The sequence below is a fragment of the Pectinophora gossypiella genome, chromosome 25 (genome assembly GCF_024362695.1).
Source record: "Pectinophora gossypiella chromosome 25, ilPecGoss1.1, whole genome shotgun sequence".
Lineage (NCBI taxonomy): Eukaryota > Metazoa > Arthropoda > Insecta > Lepidoptera > Gelechiidae > Pectinophora > Pectinophora gossypiella.
In genome coordinates this window covers 3061828-3082679 of record NC_065428.1, presented here as the reverse complement: position 1 = coordinate 3082679, position 20852 = coordinate 3061828, and the positions used below count along the sequence as shown (strand labels likewise).

Below are 20852 nucleotides of genomic sequence, written 5' to 3'. Positions count from 1 at the left end.
GGGTGCTTGTCTGATCTACATGCTATTAATGCCGGACTCCCTCAGGGATCTGTTCTCTCCGCCACGTTTTTTCTATCAATGATCTGCTGATTATGCCCGGTATCTTTAGGCATGCAGACGATAGCACAGTGACAGAGAGATACATGTCCAATGCACGCGTAAGCACTAGAGATGATAGTGCCCTCAGAGAGGATCTTGTGAATCGTGTGAAACTGCCCCTTAAGTCCGTCTCAGACTGGGGTGACAACAAGTAGGTTGGACTCAACGCTTCCATGACCCAGGCGTATCTGTTCACCGCAAAACGGAGTCCTTTCCTCCTGACTGGGACTTTCCGGAGTGAATTATCAACCATCTCGAGCTCTTGGGTATGGATATAACTTCCAACTCGTTATAATCTAGGAGACTTCAAGACTAGGGTGAATAGGCATTTGCTAGGTAAGTGTGATCCACCCTAGACCACATCGTCATTTACCATCAGGTGAGATTGTGGTCCTACGTGAACCTATGTTATTTAAAAAAATGTAGGTAAGTAATAAAGAAGCAATGATAATAGCCACAAAAAAGACATATTGACAATAAGCATCATCCCCCTAGCATTATCCCGATTTTTCACAGGGTCCGCTTACCTAACTTGAAGATTTGACAGGTCCAGTATTTTACAGAAGCGACTGCCTGTCTCCCCTTCCAACCCACGAAGGGGAAACCAGCCCAATACACATTAGGTCACATACCTCCGAAAATGGAATTTTCGGGAATGTGGGTTTCCTCACGATGTTTTTCTTCACCGCTGAGCATGTGACAATCATTTCTGATCTAAACATGAATTTGAAAATAAATTCGACAATCACTGGTTTAGGCCTGTGCTGGATTCGAACCTGCGACCTCAAAGTGAGAGGCAAGCGTTCTACCAACTAGGCTACCACGGCTCCACATATTGACAACAACTAAATGCATTTTTTATTGCTCGATGAAAGAAACGAACAATAATCTATTACTATTAGTAAATAGTATTAAACTATGTTTTATTTAGTAAGTATTGAACTATTTATCTAAGAATGTATAAATCGATCTCCACCAACCCGCAGTGGAGCAGCGTGATGGAGTATGCTCCATACCCTCCCCCCCCCCCCTCCGGTTAATTGAGAGTAGGCCTGTGCCCAGCAGTGGGACGTATATAGGCTATTTATGTATAAATCGAACTTCACTTTGTACGGAACCCTAGCTAAGCAGCACAATTTTTCTTGACTGTATCATTTCCGTGGGTTCATTTCATTTCAGTGGACTCATTATCATTTCAGTGTACATTTATATCATTTCGGTGTACATTTATATCATTTCAGTGGACTTATAAAAATTCAATTTTAAATATCTCAGTAAGTTTTGATCGTATTTGATGCCCACTCACGCACATAATTCAAAATAGGTTAAAGTTTTATTTGTCGTCAAATATGTGAAGAAAAGTATTAAAATAAAAAATCTCACCGAAATGATAAAAAAATGAGACTTGTTGAAATTCACCCAATTATGAAATTCTGATTACTAAATAAAGACTGATCAAAAGATGACAAAAATGGTTTCTTTTTCCTATTTAACTTATTTATGAATTTAAGAAAAATGCACTTAAGTAGGTACTTACTTAATAATAAGTGCGACACTTTGTCACGTTTTTCTATGACGTCAAAGGTTGCCTTTTCGTATAAATTCCATAGTAATTTCGTGTTTTGACGTTTAGTAACACTAGTTGGAAACTAGCCTATTATGCAACCGACGAAAAGCGACAGCAAGCGCATGCGTTTGACGAATCGGACGTCACTTACCCCTGTCTCTTTCTACTACGTACGTCGACGCAACAAAAGTGCGACCTCATTCCCCTAGCATTATCCCGTGTTTCACATGGTCCGCTTACCTAACCTAACGATTTGACAGGTCCGGTTTTTTACAAAACGACAGCCTGAACCCGCGAAGGGAAATCCCAATGCAGGTTAGGTCACATACCTCCGAAACGCATTTCTCGAGAATGTAGGTGTCTGTGTGTGTCCTAGAGGCCACCAATTCCCTAACTCCGGCCCATTCTTCACCCCTTGTAAAATCGTGATCGCCCTTGTCAGCCTGCACCTAATACCACTATTGTGTGCGGATTTATTATTCATTTTCTTAATACATCTGACGCTCATGAGTTTTCCACTGCAATGAAAAGTTTCTGTTATTTGATACGCCACATTATCTATTAACTATTTAGTCGGGTTTGTTTTAGTTTAGGGTGAGTAATTATTTACGAGTAATATGGTGTAATGTATTTGGAATTTGGAAAGGAAGACAGACTTAAGTCCGTTTACCAAACCTGAAGATTTGACAGGTCCAGTTTTTTACAGAAACGACTGCCTGTCTGACCTTCCACCTCGCAAAAGGAAAACCAGCTCAACACAGGTTAGGTCACATACCTCCGAAACGCATTTCTCGAGAATGTGGGTTTCCTAACGATGTTAAAATCCTTCTTAAAAAAAAAAAACATTCGAATTCAAGTTCAATTCGTTTCCAGCATGCATTCGAAAATCATTGTCCCAAATCGCATCGTGTTGGAAAATGTGAAAATGTTAGACGGAAACCTTATTTTTCAGTCGTACATAAAGATAGATAGTATAACAACATTTATACTTAACTAGTAATTACTCTATTGCGATTTTTTTTAGTAAAATAAAATATATAGTTACAATAATAAATGACTGCGTTTAGGTACTATAAAAGACCTGAAAACTTCACTAGGGTATTTGAATGGGTCAAATGTAAATTATAAAATGTTTCTAGAAATAGAAGCCACTCTAAGATGATCAAAAATCAATTTTATTTTACTTTTCGACTTATTTGCGAAATTGATTTATGAATTAAGTAATAATGAGTACGACGTTTGACCGATTTACTGATGACGTCACACGACTATATTTACACTAAAACTCCAAAGAAAACTTTCGTTTCGTAAAAAGTATCTCATTTGACTAGGTTGTCAAAATGGCTATTGAAAACTATTAAAATTAAAACTAAAAGAGAAAAAAGCGGGAGAGGACGCGTTCCATTTCAATTTGGAATTTGGAACAATGGAAGAACATTTGTTTGAATATCGACGCGTTGAGTGGCCACATGCCGCCACGTTTATTAAATATCCCGCCATGATAGGTGCTTCGGTTGTTTGCGGTTTGCTTTTATTAACTTTTTAATTGCTGGGGTTGCCATTTTTCATACAAGGACTTAGATTTTTGTCGTCTTTACTTGTTTAAGAATAATGTATTTTTAACCATTTTGACATATCGCTGGTCAGGAATCAATTCCATGATTAGGTACCGACCTACTTATTATATAAGTACGTAGTTAAGCTACCTACAATTAAAATTATTTATATCTATTAGTAATACCTAACTTACCTTGTTATTTCCTATTCATTAAAATATATAATTATCTTAAAGTCAGTAATTCATTATATTCAGCAATAATAGAGTTTAAAAAACTTCATCATCATCATCATCAGCCCATTAACTTCCCCACTGCTGGGGCACGGGCCTTACCTATGGATAGATAGAACGGGCCTTAAACCAGTGCGGATTGATGGTTATTTTAACGACTACTAATGCAGCCGCCGGGACCAACGGCTTAACGTGCCTTCCGAAGCACGGAGGAGCTCGAGATGAAAACTTTTTCTTTGTGGTTACCCATCCTATGACCGGCCTTTGCGAAAGTTGTTTAACTTCAACAATCGCAGACCGAGCGCGTTAACCGCTGCGCCACCGAGCTCCGTATTTGCTAAACCTTTCGTATTAATAAAATAACTAAAGGAAATGTTCTTCAATACAAAATTAAATATCCACCAACAAATGAAAAACCCTAGCCAACAGCTTAAAAACATTGTTGCTTTGCCTTACAAACAATTCGCCGTAAAAAAACTTTTTAATTTTTTACTCTGTGAAAACGTGCTGACACTGGCATAAAATAAAATCTAACTGAGCACTAGCCATTTGTAACAAAGTAAAACAAAGTCAAAGCTGTAGCACAAAGTTTTTCTACGTTAGAGTTACTATTACCAATGTAGTGATACTAAACGGGACATTTGGTTAAGTACCAAGTGGCGAGACGAGACAAAAACTCGTAACGAATACTAAGGGGGATGATTCAGATAATTCTAAGTTAATATCAACTGGAATTTTCCGTCGCAAAATTCATGTATTTTTTAAATTATTTTTAACTCTATACTTTTGCGGTGGAAAATAAATTCCATTTGATATTAACTCAGAATAGTGAGCTGAATCATCCGAGTATTCATTACGATATCACTAACACCCCGTGCATATACTTACAATTTCCTATCGGAAAATTCATGCGTTGCGTTTTTTTTAATTATTTTGAGTTCCATACTTTTGCGACGGAAAATTCCAATTGACTCAACTCAAAATCATGGTCTGAATCACCCCTCAAAGTTTTCGTTACGATGTCACTAACACCCTGTATATATATACCTATATAAATTCATAATCGGTAAAGGTGTGGGCTGTGCTAGTCAGAAGATAACTTGACTCACTTTTGCGAAGTCCTAAGATGGATATGTTGAACCATGCCTACATGGTTTTTAGGTCCAAAGTCCCTTTAAAATCCAAACCCCATTCTTTAACCATTGTGTCTGGAAATCTGGGCCTTTATGGTGAGAGACTAGACATTAGATAACATTAAATAGAACGGCCAGAGGGGTTAAGAGGGCCACATCGAAGCTATTCATCTAAGAAAGTAATATTGCAATATGACATTTGCGCATATAAATGTGACATTGCTCATGTAACGACTACATACTTACATCAGTAATCAACACCGGGACCAACGGCTTAACGTGCCTTCCGAAACACGGATCATCTTACATTCGGACAATCAGGTGATCAGCCTGTAATGTCATAACCAAACTAGGGATCACAAAGTGATTTTTGTGACATGTCCGGTCACGAGCATTAATATGTATACTTACACTTTGGTACCATGTCACATAATTTTTTTTGACAAATTGAACTGAAGTCTCACTAAATGTCAAATATGTTAGTGCGACAGAGTTCTAAAGTGGGTACAAACAACATTATATTGCTCGTGAGTGTCCCTCAACCTAACGCTCAACCACTGGACCACGGAGGCCGTTTCTTGTGATATTAATTCGTAGATTAATGTTGGCGTCAGACCTGGCAACCTTCGTTACCTAGGTTTTTTTGATTATAGGTGCACATACGAGTAGCAACGGGAGCGTAAAGTAAGGATTTTTATGTCGTTATAATTTTGTGTACTTTTACTCTTTATTATACATTAATACTGACTTAAAAAAACTTTTTAATTTTTTACTCTGTGAAAACGTGCTGACACTGGCATAAAATAAAATCTAACTGCGCACTAGCCATTTGTAACAAAGTAAAACAAAGTCAAAGCTGTAGCACAAAGTTTTTCTGGAGGTATCTGGTACTTAACCAAATGTCCCGTTTAGTATCACTACATTGGTAATAGTAATAGCTCTAACGTAGAAAAACTACTGACTTGGTACTGGCTCAATAATAACCCTGACACCAGAGTTGATGAGGTTGGTATTCCACCTCACAACCCACACGATAAGAAGAAGATTTGTTTCTGAGTTAGTCATCTCTAATTTCGCTCGCTAATAATAAGGATTTTTGATTCACTAAAAAATACCGAGATATGTCATAGATATCTGTATAATTCAGGAAAAATAATAAAGGAGCGCGTCATTAATCTATGAATCAGGACATGTCCCGCTTTCCCAGAATTTATGGTTGCTCTATTCTACGTAGAAACAGTCAGAGGGTTTCTTAGAAATAATTTAAGTGAGACTTTAGCGTGGTTGTTTATTCTAACTTTAAGTAAGTAACATTTTTATATAAAGTAGGTGTTGCAATAAAAGGGCATTCTTTGTAATGGATGGAGAAGGAATAAAAAAATATATACTTCACAACTCTTCTTCGTTGAGGAGCTCGGTGGCGCAGCGGTAAACGCGCTCGGTCTGCGAGTGTTGAAGTAAAGCAACTTTCGCAATGGCCAGTCATAGGATGGGTGACCACAAAAAAAAGTTTTCATCTCGAGCTCCTCCGTGTTTCGGAAGGGACGTTAAGCCGTTGGTCCCGGCTGCATTAGCAGTCGTTAATAACCATCAATCCGCACTGGGCCCGCGTGATGGTTTAAGGCCCGTTCTCCCTATCCATCCATAGGGAAGGCCCGTGCTCCAGCAGTGGGGACGTTAATGGGCTGATGATGATGATGACGACTCTTCGTCTTCTTTAGGTGCCTCTTCAACTAGTGGAGGTTGACTATCAGCTCTGAAAATTTATCCTTATCTCCCGCGAGGCGAAACAGTTCGACCGCACTCGTGATCCGGGTCCACTCCCTGATATTACGCAACCTGGACTTCTTCCTCCGACCCACTTTTCTTTACTTCAGAACTAAAATCTCTAAATAAACCCTAAATATTTTTTTCGGGTTTGCGATTCGCGACCTTGTATCGACCCGGGGCCTCTGCTTCGATGATTGAGGTTTTATACGCAATTTGAACATAGAAAATAATGTGCTCTATGTGTAGTAACTCTACCTACCAGAGCCAGCTCTTGCTGTCCTAAATGCCCTAACACCTGCACTATTAAAGACCTTTACGAAGCCACTTACAATGCCGTAAGCGTGGCCAATTATTGGTCAGCAAAAGTATTGTATCGATCGCCATCGACTCGCAAAGAAGAAGAGACCGCCAGAGTTACGAAGTTCCGTCGATGAGTAGAGTTTAGTACACTCAGCATCGGGAATAGCGATATTCCGATCCCGGGAATGTTCCCTCCTTCTCTCGGTGGATTACCAACCTCATCAACCCTGGTGCCAGGGTTACTATTGAGACCCCTGACATGACTTATGTAACGACTACTTACCTACTTACATCAGTAATTGCCCTCCAAAACACGGATCAACTAACTTTCGGACAATCAGGTGATCAGCCTGAAATGTCCTAACCAAACTAGGGATCACAGTGCATTTTTGTGATATGTCCCCGCCGGGATTCTAATCCGGGACCTCCGGATCGTGAGCCTAACGCTCAACCACTGGACCACGGAGGCCGCAAATGTTCTAAAAATGCTATTATTATTATAATTATATTATGCTTATGTAATAAAAACTTTTTTACCTGGCCTTTAGGCAGAAAGGATCAGAGTCTCCTGACTATTAATGAGTTTTTACAAACTTATTGTAGATTTGCCGGACAAATGGGAAGCGCTGAGGGCTCTCACTCGGTACAAAATTTAAGACAACAGGCCTGAGGGTGCCCAGTTGGGTGCTCAGGGCGTCGTCTGAGAGGAAAATATTCGAAAAAATTAATCGACTCTAGTGGGTCGATAGCGATAAGCGCCGAATGAGGGAAATCGTCGACCACACTGGCTGGGTCGGTATCGGGGTTCTGAAGGTTCGAGGTAGTCCTCGGGTCGTCGGGATCGTATATTAGGTACGTCCTGCGGGTACCGATATTTTTCAGACATTCCCGGGAACGCCATATGCACTGATTGGGACTAAGCTATAATTATAAGTTAATTCTACTAATTGAACAGGCGTCTGACTCAAGCCCCCAGTACGTAGGTACTACGGTTTGACGTAAGTAGATAATTCAATGCATGGAAATTACAATTTTATTGAGCTCACTCTTCGACCTTAGTCTTATTTTTTTGTGTCGGGTGTAACCCTTAGCCGTCCCCATTTGTCCGGCCAAGTTGTCAAACACAATTATAATGCATAATAGGTATAGATGTGAGTACTAAAATGACGGTTGATTATGAGTGGAACGAACATGGTGAACCCCACCTAATGTGGTATAACGACAGGAGGATGATGAGAAAAGATAACGGAAACTACAGAAACTACAACAGACCGAATCTCGCAGCCATATACAATACGTATGACATACTTAACTTTACATTTACTTACAAGATGTGGCTGAATAAAATATAACGATAGACTCGAAATGTGGCAGAATATTCCTGCGCGCCTCTGCCGCAGCCGCCGGGCGGTGGGGCGTGCGGGAGGGCGATAAGCGGCTTAACTCAGCACCCAAACGAGACAACGCCATACCACAGCCGTCCAAGAAAGACAGAGACATATATACTTACCTATATACAGCTACAAACACAACTGTATACTCTCAGCCCTGCGCGTTCCCGCGTTGAAAAGTGACAACTACGGTTTTCCCGCGCTCGAGAGAAAATTGTAGGTTACTCTATGGTAAGGTTGAAAGTCGAATACGCTTAATCTGCGCGTTACGCACCAAGTGTTGCCAAATGAAAATAAAAATACATTTTCCAGGGAATATCTGGCGGTACAAGTAAAGTTTGCGATGGTATAGCTATGGGTGTGTGGCCCACAATTTGCTACCGAGTCTAAACAGCTAATTTTAAAGAACTTGGTTAGAGTTGGTCGGTGAATTTTGAAGATTTCACCTTTTATTTTTTGGAAATAGTCCACGTTTTGTTCTTGTACGCAATTCCTATTTTCTTAAAGTTCCGGTCAATAATGAATTTGTTATATCGAATTATTTTCAGTTTGAGCTCGGAATGATATCCAACATTGTGTAATAGGTACCTACCTACTGTTAAACAGAACGTCTAATACATTTTTATTGTGTAAAAATCATTTTTTATTATTTGTTTCATGAAGAAATACAAAAGTACAAACAAATAGTAAAATTTTAAAACTAATAATGTAATGAATAAATTAAAATAAAAGGACTGGTTAACAAAAAAATACATTAAGTATCAGATTGTTTTGATTTGTTTTTTGCGCACTGGCTGAAAAACAAAAGAAAAGGGCAAATTCCTTTCTCGCCATTTTTTGAAGTAGAATTTCCGATTTTCCCTAAAACTAAATTTTTTTTTATTTATCTTTTTCCTGTGTGCCCGCGGTAGCTCTAAATTTCCTAAAACAGTACAATTAGTGTTTATATAAATAAAGTTTTACAATAGCTTCAATGAGTTTTACGACGTACATCTGTCAAAGTGTAGTTGCTAAGCATTAGTATAGGGATGTATCAGTCTAGATTAGACTAATCGATTCTGTTCTAACACTACCCATCTACTTACGTATTTTTTAAATCTTTTCTGTCTATTCGACCTCATCAGCCCTGGTATCATGGGTACTTTTGCGTCAAAGGCTCCTGACGTGGCTCATGTAACGACTACATACTTACCTAGCCGGGACCGACAATCGTGCCCTCCGAGGCACGGATCATCTTACTTTCGGTTGTTTTCGGACAATCGAGTGATCAGCCTGCATGCATCATAAAGATATTTTTGTGACTTTTCGCCACCGGGATTCGAAACCGGGACCGGGACATGTATGTTTTCAGTCACTTAATAAAAAATCCATATTCTTATCTTAGTTATATATAACCGAAAGAGAACAATAACAGTTCTGAAACTTTCAACATGGTGTTAGGCGTAAAGAGTATAGCAATATATCAAAAATCTAAATAGGGCAGTGGTTTCCTTCTTGCCTTCCGCCCCGCAGTACTCTGTCTGACGCGAGTGGGATGGCGCCCACGGCTTAACATGTCCTCCGAAGCACGAAATCATCTTACTTTTCCTGACAATCTGGTGACTGAAGCCTGCAAAGTCCTTACGAAACAAAAGACACAGAAAGTATAAGTACAAAAACACTTAAACGGTTTATAAACATCCCACTGCTGGGCACAGGCCTCTCCTCAATCAACCGAAGGGGGTATGGAGCATAATTCCAAAATCAAAATTCAAAAATATCTTTATTCAGTATGTAACATAGTTACACTTTGAATCGTCAGACTTCACCACGCTGCTCCACTGCCGGTTGGTGCAAATATAGGTACGTAAGTATACACACATACACATACATAAACTCACACCCATTTCCCACCGGGGTAAGCAGAGACTATGGAATTCCATTATTATAATAGATAATTCAATTAGATAGCACTGTCTACTAGTATAGCTACATTGGAATACGCAGGTGTCGAAACGTCAGTAACCTGATAGTGGGGAAGCCACACTAGACGAGGTAAGGCGAGGTCGACTGCACGGCCGAATAGTTCAACGCCTTTGCCTATTATATTGATGATATTATTGGCATGGACTTTGTAACACATAACATAACATAAGCTCACGACTATATGCTATATCCCAACTGGGGTAGTGAGAGGTACATCCATCGTAAGATGAACTAAGTACCCACACCTCACCGAGCTTTCTGTTAAATCAACGTGGTAGGTGGTGAGCCGTATCACCGTCTAGGTACAATGGTCGAGCCAACTGTGTTAATGGACTTTGTAAAAACAATAATACTTAATTCAAACACAAAATATATAGGTATTAATGATGTATTTATGAGGTATTTATGATGTATAGGGACCCAGACCTACGGGGTATAACGTAGAACCCTTGCCCAGGGATACGGGTGAATACCTCAACGGTTGCAGAGGCGAAGATGGGAGCCATCGGTACGGCAATGCACGACGAAAGGGGCAAGTCACAGGGACTGTAACCTGGAACCTGACAGAGGGCAGCAGTAGCTGTCAGTACTATTCAGAGGCGGAGGACAGGAGTTCTAGTACGGCTTTGTAATAGACTACTCTGGGCGCCATTCCACTTGCGTCAGACAGAGAACAGCGGGGTGGAAGGAAGAAACCACTGCCCTATTTTTCCCTAAAAAACTAGCATGGAAATGCTGCACCGACAAAAACGTGGCTCTTAAATTGATGATGATGTATCTGATCAAGTGGTCAGCGGTGAAGGAAAATATCGTGAGGAAACCCACATCCCCGAGCTAATATGACCTAATAGTATTAGGCTGATTTTCCCTTCGGGTTGGAAAGTCAGGCAGGCAGGTCGCTTCTTTAAAAAAAACCGGACCTTCAGGTTAAGAAAGCGGACCCTGTGAAAAACGGGATAACGCTAGGGAGTTAGATATACAGGGTGTTAGTGACAACGAATACTGAGGGGGATGATTCAGACCATCCAACAAAACCAAAACATGACGACCAAAAAAAAATCATGAAAATTTTAGTGTTTAATTAAATTATTTTCAGTTCCATACTTTGGCGACGGAAAATTCAACTTGATGTTAACTCAGAATAATGAGCTGAATCATCCCCCTCAGTATTAGATACGATGTCACTTACACCCCGTAGGTATCTTACTGATAATACCTATTATCCACCTGCTTTGTAGGTTTACTTAGAGAATATTAAATAACATCTAATGATAGAACTTGCGGATATATTGATTCACAATTAGAATTACTTACAACATTGATTAATAATTATACTACTTTGGGCGCCATCTACTTGCGTCAGACAGAGGACTGCGGGGCGGAAGACAAGAGGGATACCACAGCTCTATTTTTTCCTGAAAGTAGCATGGAGAATGCTACACCGACAACCACACCGTGGGTCTTCAATTAGTGTTGATGTTAACTCAGAATAATCAGTTGTTGTTTTACCTAAATAAACTGTTTTATTATGATTATAACGACATCGATGCTTGAGGTCCATTTCGGAGCTAAATTTCGTAGTCGGCTAAAAGGCGACATAGCAATAATGAAATTTGACATTTGCGCATTAAGATGTGAATACGTGCTTTGGAGGACTTTTTTGACGTGACTTATTGTAGATTCGCCGCAAATGGCATTAACTATTTGGCCGGAACTTCGGAGGTCATATTAAGCAGTTTTCTTCGGTTTTCCTTCACCGTTGAACACGTGATAATAATTTATGGTCCAAACGTGAATTCTACCACGGCCGGAAATTCTAAGACATAACATAAATAATTAATAAATTAAATATCTTTGACAGTAGGTATTAAATTAATTGAGTGTGTTAGTATTAACACACACCGGACATTTCTTACAAAACACCTCGTTTTGTGCCAATCTGTCTCAAAAGTTTGTTTGCCACAGCACACGACCACGGCTATCTTCTAAACATCACTATTGGGTAGAATTTCTGAGAATTATACCTATTTTCTTAATCCATAACTTTTAGAGTCATTTTTCCGTAGTCGAGTTTTAGTTTTTAAACGTACTTATATATTTTTTAATTCTGAATGTCAATGGGATTCTTAAATCGTAAAAATGTATACATTGCCTTAGAAAATTTAATGTTCTTAAAAGATTTAGTGTTCTTATGCAATCAACTGATATGTATAGTAAGTAACATGTTTGATATACCACTTTAATCTTTCGAACGCCGGAACGCGGATCTCGACCAGACACAATGTAAAATCTATTGTGTCTGGTATCTCGGCATATGAGAGGTTAAGGCTGCAGTCTCCGCAAAACTGATCGCTGCGAGTTTTTGGTGACAATTATTTTCCTCAATACCAGTAGGCTAAGTAGTTGATGCCATCTGTGGCAAACCTACAATAAGTCACGTCAAAGAAGGCACAAAGCGTGACTGAAGTAGTAAATAAAACACGAAAAATGTATTTTATATGCATATATTCGGATTCAATATTTCAATAACTATCAGTTAATAATTAATACAACTTAAATTAAAAAAAATACACTGACTCTTCGAACGTCGTACAATTGAATGTACTTGCTTACTTCTAACTTAGCTATGTCCAAGCTTAAAAAGTACTATAAATTACAAATTTCATTACATATAAGTACTACAATTTGATTTGAAAAATAAAAATACAATTAACTAATAATCTCATAAGTGAGTTTTGAATTTAACGTATATTTTTTACATTGTTTAATTTTGAGGTTAGGTTAGGTTAGTTTTATGACATTGGAATTTAAATATTTTAAATTTACTGTATTTTACTTTTTTTGTCAACAATTAAAATAACCTCGATTTGTAAGTCTGGCAGGTTTATTTTATTAGCATTTTGATATAATATTTCTTGTCAAGAATTAAAATAACGTAATTATTTTTGAACTCTGGCAGTAAAGATTTCTTATTCAACACTGAATCGGCAAAATATATTTACCGTTCAGCCTTATATTTCGAAATATATCAAAGTAAAACACGGAACCTTACAAACTAGACAATATAAGTCACATATACATCCTCACACACATTTACAAATTTATTTAAAAATAAAGCTCTTACGTATAATTTATTTACAATAATAAAAACTATATTAACTCATTAATTTAGCGAATTCCGTCACTAAACATAGCCTAACTTCTTTTTAAATATAAATTGATATGACTGGGGTATTTTACAAGGAGGATTCAGGGACCAATATATAATAAGTAATATAAAAAAAGAAAATCTCTATACACTCTTCTAAATCAATGTAATCGGCTTTTTTAAATATGGCATAAAAAAAGGTTTTTTCGATACATACTTAGGCCTCCAAATTATTTTAAAATATTTTCGTTGATATTTTTTATTGACACTGTCCGCCATTTTGAAAATAATATTGATGTTGTAGGTCAAAAGTACATTTGTAAATTAGGTTTTAGGCAAGAAATGGTCAAAAATAGCTAATAAGTTGTACTATATTGATTTAGTAATTATGAACACATAGGCATTCAAAAGTAAATGTAAATATAAAATATCTGAGAATACTTAAGTACTTATATAAGATAATTAATATTGTACCGTAGCATGACACCAAATTCTTGCCTAAAAATAATTTACAATAAGTAAAAATGTGAGAACAACAATTTATATCTTCAATGAACAAACAAGTGTTTGTTCGGAAAATCGAGAGTTTATTTGCAACGAAGAACCATGTTGTTAACTTTTATACAACTGATATGTACACGGCATATATTCCGAAAATTTTCAATTTAACCTCAACATTTTGGAAAAAGTGCAGCGTAAGTTTCAAGTGACAAAACATTGAAGGGTCTATTGAAAATTTTCCGAAAATATGATCTTGACAAAGATGATAAATTGATAAAATAAGTTGCGTTTTGTGATAAATCTGTTGATTTTAATTCTGAATGTTTGTTATAATTCACACATAGTTATTTAAAGCGGCAATAAAATGGCAACACTGATAAAAACGTATTAGTAACCGGATAATATATACTGTACCTTTATTGCCACTTTATATTAGTTTCCGAAAATTATTTTAGCAGATGACAAACTACGGTGAGGACGCAAGATGGCCTATCAATCGTGCAGTAGCAATATAAACTCCCGATCTCCCGAACTATCGCCTAACTTTACACAATATTTACAAAATAACCTAAGAAAGACTAGAGACACTACACCATGTTAATCCCGTACTTTTCTGGCGCAAAGTAACTGTTCCCTGAATTTGAGAAGTTCGAAATTTGCGAGGCTTGAAGCATGCTCAGGTGTGGCGAATTCTGGGTTTGGTTTTCTGGGGATTCAGGGCCTGAGGATAAGATGTTGTGGTGGGACGGCCAAGCGGCGGGAGGGGAGGGGTTGCCGAAGGAAACCTGGTTGTAAAGCTGGTTGCCGTTCGTAGTCAGGTTGTGGCTGTGGTGGCTCCCGTGACTCTGGTTGACGGAGGAACCGTTGAAGTATTCCATCTGGAAGAGAAAGGAAGGTCAAAATAAGTTTAAATAAATTAGGTAAGTACTCAAATATCTTGACGCTAGGTTAAAGTCAGTTAAAATAGCAAGAGTAGCGAGACATTCCAACAATGTGTTCAAAAATATAATGAAACAATGACGTGCCAAAACAAAATACAAAATCTCTTTTTAAAATTACAGCTATGGACCTCTTTGTTAAATGTGAAGATTAGGTAACAAAATATGATACAAATCTTATGATTAAATGTAACATACAAAATACAATTATTAGTGAAATAAGTAGGGTATTATAATTCTAACTCACCTGGCTTGGATAATACGGCGAATTATAAGCGCTCTGTCCGTAGCCCTGATGGTGATGGGACGTGGAGTAGCTCCGGATGTAGTCTGAGCTGCCCGGCCAGTGGAAGCTGTTGTAGCTGTCGGGGTGGTACACGTTCCCCGGCCCATTCAGGCTCTGAGGAGTTATCGGGGGTGAGGGAGTCGTCATTATCGAGGAGTTCGACCCTAGAGGCGTCAGGTTCCCAGTCAGACGAGAGCTGTACTGGTCCTTCACTAAACTACTGCCAAACGACTTCTCAGAATAGTCAATCTTGCTAGAATAGTCCAGCCTCTTTGGACTGCTATACAACTCTTGCTTAGGCGTCACCCCGTAACCGTGCACATTGGAAATGGAATCAGAAGGCGAGGAATCCTTCGCACTGATTCTCAGACTATCATTGTTGTAATGATGCGATAAAGACGTTAAACTATTATTCTTGTTCGAGTCATAATTAGAAGGGGTAGATTCCTTCTTACAAATAACATTAATTGGGGGACTTACAGAAGTCGTGGGGGTAATAGGCAGGTTGGGGGAAGTTGTAGTAATGCTAGAAGAGTTCTGCGTTGTCGACAAACTGGAGTTGGTGGTGGTTAAGGATTTGCTGGTGGAGATTTTGGAGGAGTTTGTGGTGGAGGAGCCTTTGAGGGAGGAAGAGGAGGAAATTGAGGTTTTGGAGGTTGACGAGGACTTGCTAGAGATCTGCGTGTTGGACTGCTGCTGCAGCTGCTGTCTGCATTTTGCTCTTCGGTTCTTGAACCAAACCTGTGGACAAACAGAAATTATATCAATCAATGGCATATAGTATCGATCGCCGTCTACTCGCAAAGATGAATGGCAGTACATTCAGTGGCCAACGTTAGGATTATCTTTCATTGTTATAGCTTTATTGTCCTAAAATTATGTTTAGCAAAACAAAGTGATACAAATCTGCTCATTGGACCTAATTTGAAACTACTTATAGGCATTATGTTAATAACTTTCGAAATAGGGTTAGCAATTACCAAATTTTGATCAATGACAATAAATTGAATTTTCTAGATGGTTATGCCACGATGATCTATAGGTACTTACAGAAATATATAGATAATAAAAATGAAGCGTATATTAATAGTATATGTAAGTTCACTTGCAACTCTGAACACTTTATATAAGTATGAAATAAACCAGCTAAATATAAAACCATATTGCATTATTACTAGGTAACCATATTGTCTCAATACATTTCACACCCCACTGTATATCAACCCTAAATGTAACAAATTAAATTACAGTGGCAACACTAGCAACTAGTACGGTTCAATTACATCCTCTATTTGTCTATTGGCTTATTTGTGATTTATGGCGGGAAAGCGAGTGGTGCGAGGCGAGAATTTCGTGAGTTATCATAATTGTTCGTTGGGGTTGCCAGAATTGGCAATTAAAAGTGTTAAAAATATTGCCCCGGAAATGTTTTCAAAGAGTCTCTGTTTGACTGGGCGGTAGATGATCAAACTATCGTCCATATAATCAATCATCATGCGTGAAAGGAAGGACACTATAAGTACCTTGTTTAAACTGAAATCCTTATAATGAGAAAAAAGGATCGAAATTGCAACTCTATTGTAACAACCTTATTGGTTGACATCCTCTATCGAAAAAGGCCAAATTAACACAATTCATCTAAAAAAGGAATATTGCTATTTTACATTTGTTGACACTGCGCATTCATGTGCGCCAATGTCAAATTGCAATATATATATATATATTGTTTTAGATGAATTGCTTCAATGTGGCCTTTTTAGTTTCCCAGTTATAACTGAAAAAAAAAATAGAATAGATTATGGATGGGCAGCTTTTCATAATATCGTGACCTTCCTCCAGTGGTATTAATACAAAGTACATAATTAAGGCTTTTCAGAAATAAAGACATTATTATAATGATAGGCCCCGATTCCTGCAGACACCTCTTAATTTTATTTTAAGACATTTTGTTACCCACTGAAAAGGAAAGGGACGGGAGATTGGCAACTGTTACTTTTAAAATGAATGAATAGCCTGGGGTAATTATAAGGCATCTCGCTATTACGCAACCCGTTTCACGTGTGTCAACTTAATTCTGTCGGGTTATTAGCCAATATAAAATTTTGGAAGAGTTTTTTAAATTTCTGCCTAAAATTGACGTGTGTTCCATGAATTGTATGCCTGTCGATCTTCCCTTTTCCTTTCGGCGGATAAGAAAATGACAGGTATAACTTAAAATAAAATAAGATGGTGTGTACGGTCACGAGCATTAATATGTATACACTTTGGTACCATGTCACATTAACTTTTTTGACAAATTGAACTGTAATTCTCACTAAACGTCAAATGTGTTAGTGCGACAGAGTCCTAAAGTGGGTACATTATATTGCTTATGACTGTACTGGAGTCAGCACCAATATATACTGAACCAGTCAATGAACTCCATCCTAATTACCATGCATCATCACTAGGTATACCACATGTAGCGTATTAATACATCCCATCTGTTGCAAGTAATATTGTATGTTGTATTCATGGGTAGAATGCTCTTTTCTATAAAACTTATTAACCCATTATAAGCTTGATACAATAGGGAACAAATGTTCGGAATTTGTATGCAATGGGTATAGTTAGGGAGGATGGATGGCGCGAAATTATGGTTTGGCTGCATTAAGTGTTTGTTCATGTAAAAAAAAATATTTCGGTTTTGATTTTAGAATGCATTATTTGTAAGTAAACGATGCCTTCGATTGGAGGGTTAAATAGTGCTGTAAATACGTAAAAGTTCGAGTTTTTAATTTTGACACAGATTAAAAACATTTGATTTGAAGTAAATCATGTTTTTTGTTTTATTATATAGACCCGTTTCTTATCTAAGTAGGTAAGTACTTTTAAATATACCAGACACTTTCAAAAGCTCACTTATATACCTTTTTTTCACCTAAACATAATGAATACCTACCTATCACAGCCATAGCTATTTTTCCAGCCAGTAACACTAGCTAACTCTATAACTAGCCGTAACTGGATTTAACCGGCTACAACTGGGTACACTGAGTATAATCTGGAGTGCGTATGAGTTGGCACGTAGCGACCCTTCTCAACGCGGGGTGTTTGCAATGACGTTGTCGTTATACGACCAATGCAACTTTTTGACCTATTATTTTGCGACTTTGTTTGCAATGAATGAGGGATTTTCCAATCGGCGTTCCCCAAAAACACGATAGATGGCGTTGTTAAGTTTTTTCTTCGTTAAAACTTCTTTCATGGATAACAGACATATGCATCTTTTATCTTTGATTTTGGGTATAAATGATGACCCTTTTTATTACACCAAGGTACAATTACAACATCCACCCATTATCTTCTTCTTCTTCTTATCGTGTGGGTCGTGAGGTAGAATACCAACCTCATCAACCCTGTTGTCAGGGTTATAATTGAGCCGCCAAAGGCCCCTGACATGGCTCATGTAACGATTACTCACTTACATCAGTAAATAGTAACCGGGACGAACGGCTTAACGTGCCTACCGAAGCACGGATCATCTTACTTTCGGACAATCAGGTGATCAGCCTGTAATGTCCTAACCAAACTAGGGATCACAAAGTGATTTTTGTGATATGCCCCTACCGGGATTCGAACCCGGGGCCTCCGGATCGTGAGTCCAACGCTCAACCACTGGACCACAGAGGCCAATTATTATTCCGATCAAAATAAAAAGAAGCATAATAGGCAGCAACATCATTCTATACATAATATGATCCAAATATCAAGCAACAATTTGTTTTATATAATAATATGCTTCTGCCATTACATTACGTTTTTGAATAATTATGTACCCCAGCAATGAGAAAATAGGTAATTATTAAGTTAAAAGTGAACAACGCCATCTATCGTGTGTTTGGGGAACGTCGACTAGAAAGTTACTCATTGAAATTTTTAATTCAGTAAAAAAATATCGAAATAGTTGTCAAGGAAAATAACATTCGCTTTTCATAATGAACTTTCGGAAGGTAGGTAATTATTTAAGGAGAGCTAGTATAGTTCATTTACGAAGATTTGTCAGGTCCGGTTTTTTACAGAAGCGACTAGGCAGACCTTCCAACCCGGGAAGGGAAAACCAACCTAATCACATATCTCTAAAACGTTTTTCTCGGGAATGTGGGTTTCCTCACGATGTTTTCCTTGACCGCTCAGCAAGCAGGTTTATCAGTAAGTGATAATAAAAAAACTAATATAAGTAGCAGTTAGTTATTATAAATCAACGCTAAGCATGACGATTATTATCATAATCTTGAGATAACGTTATCACTATGGAGTCGAAATCCACAGATTAAAAATGCCTGTTAACAGTTAGATAATATGGTTTAAAATAATCCTTAGTAATGCTGAGCCACCCAGTATCAATTAAGTGAGTGTGAAGATAGGGTTGTTAGTAGATTTTAAGGGTTCCGTAAATTAATGTTTTTATTATTTTTTTATACTAGCTTAACTAATTTTTTTACTTGTAAATTGTCTATGTTGCTCTTGATTTCGAATGTCTCATAATATTCACTAATAAAATAACTTTATGAACTGGAGTCTTAGCCTAGTACCTACCTGCTACTTTCTGCAGTAGATATTAAGTTATAGGGACGCTATGAGACTGTAAAGTTTTCAACTATTGATGACACATATAGGTACTTAAATATTACTTATAAACCAAGAAAGCAGCATCACAAACACATAAGAAATATCACCTTTTTATTTACTTCTCAAATAAAGACGAATCCCAAAAACCAAACATCTCCCATCGAACGCTAACGGTTGAATGACATAATTCGTTCAAATCTCACTTCCTTACACGACTGCAGCATTAGCACCAATCAAATTACGTGATTTGAAAATCGAATCGTATTGTTTGACAGTACATTAACGACGTAACAAGGTTATGGCGCCCTTCTCAAAAGATTCGCTTTGAGTATGATTTTAAACTCGAGGGGGAATATTTATTAGGATGCTTTTGGGACGGGTATGCCGTATGCATTCTAGAAGATAGTGGTTACATTTTATTTTAATATGACAACTCTTTTATAGTGGCGTACGATATACATAAACAGCCTAGATACGTCCCACTGATGGGCACAGGCCTCCCCTTAATCAACCGGAGGGGCTATGGAGCATACTCCACCACACTGGTCCACTGCGAGTTGGTGGAGGTGTTTTTACGGCTAATAGCCGGGACCAACGGCTTAGCGTGCCCTTCAAAGCACGGAGTCATCTTACTTTTTCGGACAATCAGGTGATTCAAGGCTAAAAAGTCCTTACCAAACAAAGGACAGTCTCACAAAGTGATTTCGACTATGTCCCCATCGGGAATCGGACCCGGACCTCCAGATCGTGAGCCTAACGCTCTAACCACCAGACCACGGAGGCTGTGAGTGTACGATATAAGCACTATAATTTTATTTTTGTGTGTGCTAGGCTACTAGGTATATTAATTTTGTGTCAAAATTGGCACCAAAACCGTCCAGTCCATTGGAGTAGTGTGGTGGAGTATGACTATGTTCGGTACTCACTCTTATTTCGTCCTACCAGACAGCTTCCAGTTGTTCAGCCAAATTAAAATCGTTTTATAAATACAAACTTATAATTAATATCTTGCTATACATTTATAATGATGCTGATTCCAGATGGGTTAAAAAAGCAATTCATCAACATTCAGCATTCAACGAAGCAATTAATCTCAAAAAGCAATATTGCAATTTGACATTTGCGCCTATAAAACTAAGTGCGCAAGGCAAACAAATATCAAACAGCAATATCGCTTTTTTAAGTGAATTGCTTCGATGGGGCCTTTTTAACCCCCCATTATACATCATATAATTTTATTTAAGTTACAGATACCTGTGATTTTCTTATCCGCCGAAAAGGAAAGGGACGGCGACAGGCATAATATTTACGAAACACACGTTAATTTTAGGCAGAAAAAAAACCTGCCAAAATT

At 37.9% G+C, this 20852-nt stretch overlaps 1 protein-coding gene and 1 non-coding gene across 3 annotated transcripts in view; both read right to left on the bottom strand.

Moving 5' to 3' along the window:
- Positions 1-12502: 12502 nt before the first annotated feature.
- The window catches only part of LOC126378106 (homeobox protein OTX1), a 69050-nt gene continuing 60700 nt past the window's right edge, over positions 12503-20852 (bottom strand). For both annotated transcript variants that reach the window (XM_050026276.1, XM_050026277.1), the window contains exons 5-6: positions 14849-15628; positions 12503-14541 (exon numbers count right to left, since the gene is read on the bottom strand). In XM_050026276.1, coding sequence (XP_049882233.1) covers positions 14251-14541; positions 14849-15628 — 1071 coding nt within the window. In that variant the 3' untranslated portion in view covers positions 12503-14250. The remainder of the gene's footprint in view (positions 14542-14848; positions 15629-20852) is intronic.
- Trnav-cac (transfer RNA valine (anticodon CAC)) lies at positions 18488-18559 on the bottom strand. Its single transcript has one exon. It is a non-coding gene; the product is annotated as a tRNA-Val (tRNA).